Here is a 2,985-nt window from a genome sequence, read left to right on the forward strand (position 1 = left end):
ATATTGTTTTGCCACTACTACATTTCACTTCATAATATATATATATATATATACCATAATATGTATGATGTATGATTTTTTATTTGACCATATCATGTCATGCTGTTATTATGAGACTTTACTTTCCACCAGGTAAACCTGAACATGCACACCTCTCTTGAGGTTGACAGCGATTATAACCGCACAACTATATAGATTCTAATTAACTGGAGGATACACTTTTTTCTACACGTAGATCTTAAACCCTTGAATATAAACAGGACATTGACTTTGCATGTAATCTACTCACGCGAATAATTCGCGTCGCGTTTGGTATGAACACAGCATTAAGGCTGAGCCGATCACCCTACAGAGGAAACTCATTTCGGCCACTTTAAAAAAAAAAATACAAGTTGGATAAAATCTCCACTTGTCCTCTCCTTGAATGTAGTTAGGTGTTGGTAGGTGCCACGAACTGCCAGTGCGAGTTGTTGTCAGAGAAGTGCCCCGACTAGTCAGAGACTTGCCACCAGTAGTCAGAGAGGTGCACTGACACCTGGCTGCCACAACTTCTCACATGATGTGGGGGATGAAGGAGTGTGTGGGGTTAAACGTTTCGACATTGCATGCTGGAACTCTTCGTAATCCTCCTGTACCCGCTGGAGAGGGTTCAGTTATTGCTTCGTCTGAGATCTATATGTCTTTGCCTCTCATAGAATGCGGAGAATTTATTGAAGATGTTTGTAACGGGCAGAGCCACCATGAGCAGCCCACAGAGGATGCACAGGGTTCCTATCAGCTTCCCAGCCAGCGTGATGGGGTAGGTGTCCCCGTAGCCCACTGTAGTCATGCTAATGGTGGCCCACCACCAGCCAATAGGCATCGTCTGCAGCTCCGAATCTTGAGATTCTTTCTCCACAAAGTAAATGAGAGCGGAAAACATGGAAATGCCCACGGACAGGAAAAGCACCAGCTGCCCCACCTCGCTGGAGCCGTGGCGCAGCGTGGCGCCCAGAGAGCGGAGGCCAGCCGAGTGGCGAGCCAGCTTTAGGATGCGAAACACTCGCATCAACCTCAAGATCTGCACCACTTTGCCGACGTTCTCCAGGTCTGTGTTCTCCCCTTCGTCCGTTACATCACAGGCTAAAGTGACATAGAAGGGCACGATCGACAATAAGTCGATCGTGTTGAGGGGGCCGCACAAGAACGTCCTGGCTGAAGGCGCAACCGCCAGACGGAGAATAAACTCGGCGGAGAAGTACAGAACACAGACCATCTCGAAGAAAGTCAGCACTGGGTTTTCAATCTCCTTTTCGTGGAGATCCACTTGATGGTAGTCCGGCATGCTGTGGACGCACATGGCCACAATAGAGACCATGACCACGCTTAGGGAGGCTACAGCCATCACTTTGGCGGAAGTGGAGTAGCCTGGATCCTCAAGTCGAATCCAGATGTTCCTGCGGACGGTCGCACACCAGGAGCCTTCAAACAGGTCTACGTCTTTCCCCGAAGACACCAGCTCCTCCGTAGACGAGTCCCAGCTGTGGGGCTGTAGTTCACCGCTCCCCTGATCCGTGCACTTGTCCTCGGCGAGCTTCATCAGTTCGTGGAACTTGTTGCTGCAGCAGAAGTCCAAGTGGCGCTCCTTGATGCCCCAGTACTCAATCTCTTGAGAAAATGAGACCACGCACAACCCGTCCGCCAGGTGGATTTTGCCTGTGAGGTAAAAGTTGAGAACGTAGATGAAGAAACGCGGACTGCGGTCGAAATAGTACTCCATTTCAGAGGGACTGAAGTCATCGCAGAGCTCCAGGACTGCCTCGTCGGAGCTGCAACCCAGGAGGCGACCCAGACGCGTCTGCGGGAACCGCTTCAGGGCATCGCACTCCATCCGCTGTTTGAAACCGCCGACGTTGACGTTAATAAAGCAGTCGCCGGGGCGGCGCGGGTGCAGGACCCGTCCGGACATCTTGATTGATGCCATTCAGCTTTTCCTGACGAGAACCCTCCAGAGTCCAGACGCTCCGTTGGCTGCACACAAAAGACACTGGAGTTAGAATAGCTCACACTTTCTTGCTTGTCATCTGAGCCCAGCGATGGGCCTCACGATGAGCCGCCAAGCATCAAGTTGCATCTGAGTTCCTCTGGCACCGTGTCATGGAACGGATACAGCATCAGTTGCTGTATATTTACAGATAACAAAGGTTTCTATCCGGCATTAAACTATATATGGTCACATGTTTGTTTGTGTCACAAGTTACACGTCACACATCATGGCAGTGCTCTGCACAATTCATTTGCATGCAATGAACAACATAATTCAGCTTTTTTATTTGGGATGTATACAAATTATTTTATTTTTCTTATTTGTTTGTTTATTTTGCAGGGACAATGCACACTAATCAACAGTAAAACGATAAGTGAGCCAGTGTTCGAGAGGCTAATTTTCATCAGCTGTTCCATGGCCAGATTTTTTAATGGTATGAAATTACTAAATTTCCAATAACATAATGCAACTAAGATTCATCGATAGACAGTAACGTATAAACAAAACTAATTCACATCAAAGCAAAAGAAAAGTCTACAGTATAAGCACATATAAAACACTGGAGGCACATCAACACTGATGCACATATACACAAAATAAGCAGGCAGGACAGACAGTTCATTCATGTTTGCACACCTGATCCTTAAGGTATGTTTGAATGTTTTGTACGTGTTTTTTGTGCGTATGTGTGATGGAAGAGCGTTCCACGAGTTTGCTGAATTCACAGAAAATGCAGATTTGCTCAAAGACGTTGACCTATGTGAAATGACACAATCACCTCTTGAAGCAGATCTGGTGTGTCTGCTCCAAATGAAACAGAAACCAGCCTTAACATGAGAACAAGTGGCTCCTTAAACTGAACGTATAGGCTGCCAATGACTCAAATCACAAAACGGGTGGCATCAAGTTATAATATTGGTGCAGCATCAGTGTTTCTATGACATCAAGCATGGCCAAAA

General features: G+C 47.0%; 1 protein-coding gene across 1 annotated transcript; it reads right to left on the reverse strand.

Moving 5' to 3' along the window:
* Positions 1 to 649: 649 nt before the first annotated feature.
* On the reverse strand, positions 650 to 1,948 carry LOC306733015 (delayed-rectifier potassium channel regulatory subunit KCNS3-like; the record flags this gene model as incomplete). The annotated part of the gene is made up of 1 exon (XM_079214200.1): positions 650 to 1,948. The coding sequence occupies one exon, from the start codon at positions 1,946 to 1,948 to the stop codon at positions 650 to 652; it is 1,299 nt and encodes a 432-aa protein (XP_079070326.1).
* Positions 1,949 to 2,985: the final 1,037 nt, after the last annotated feature.

The sequence above is a fragment of the Taurulus bubalis genome (genome assembly GCF_910589615.1).
Source record: "Taurulus bubalis genome assembly, chromosome: 1".
Classification (NCBI taxonomy): Eukaryota; Metazoa; Chordata; class Actinopteri; order Perciformes; family Cottidae; genus Taurulus; species Taurulus bubalis.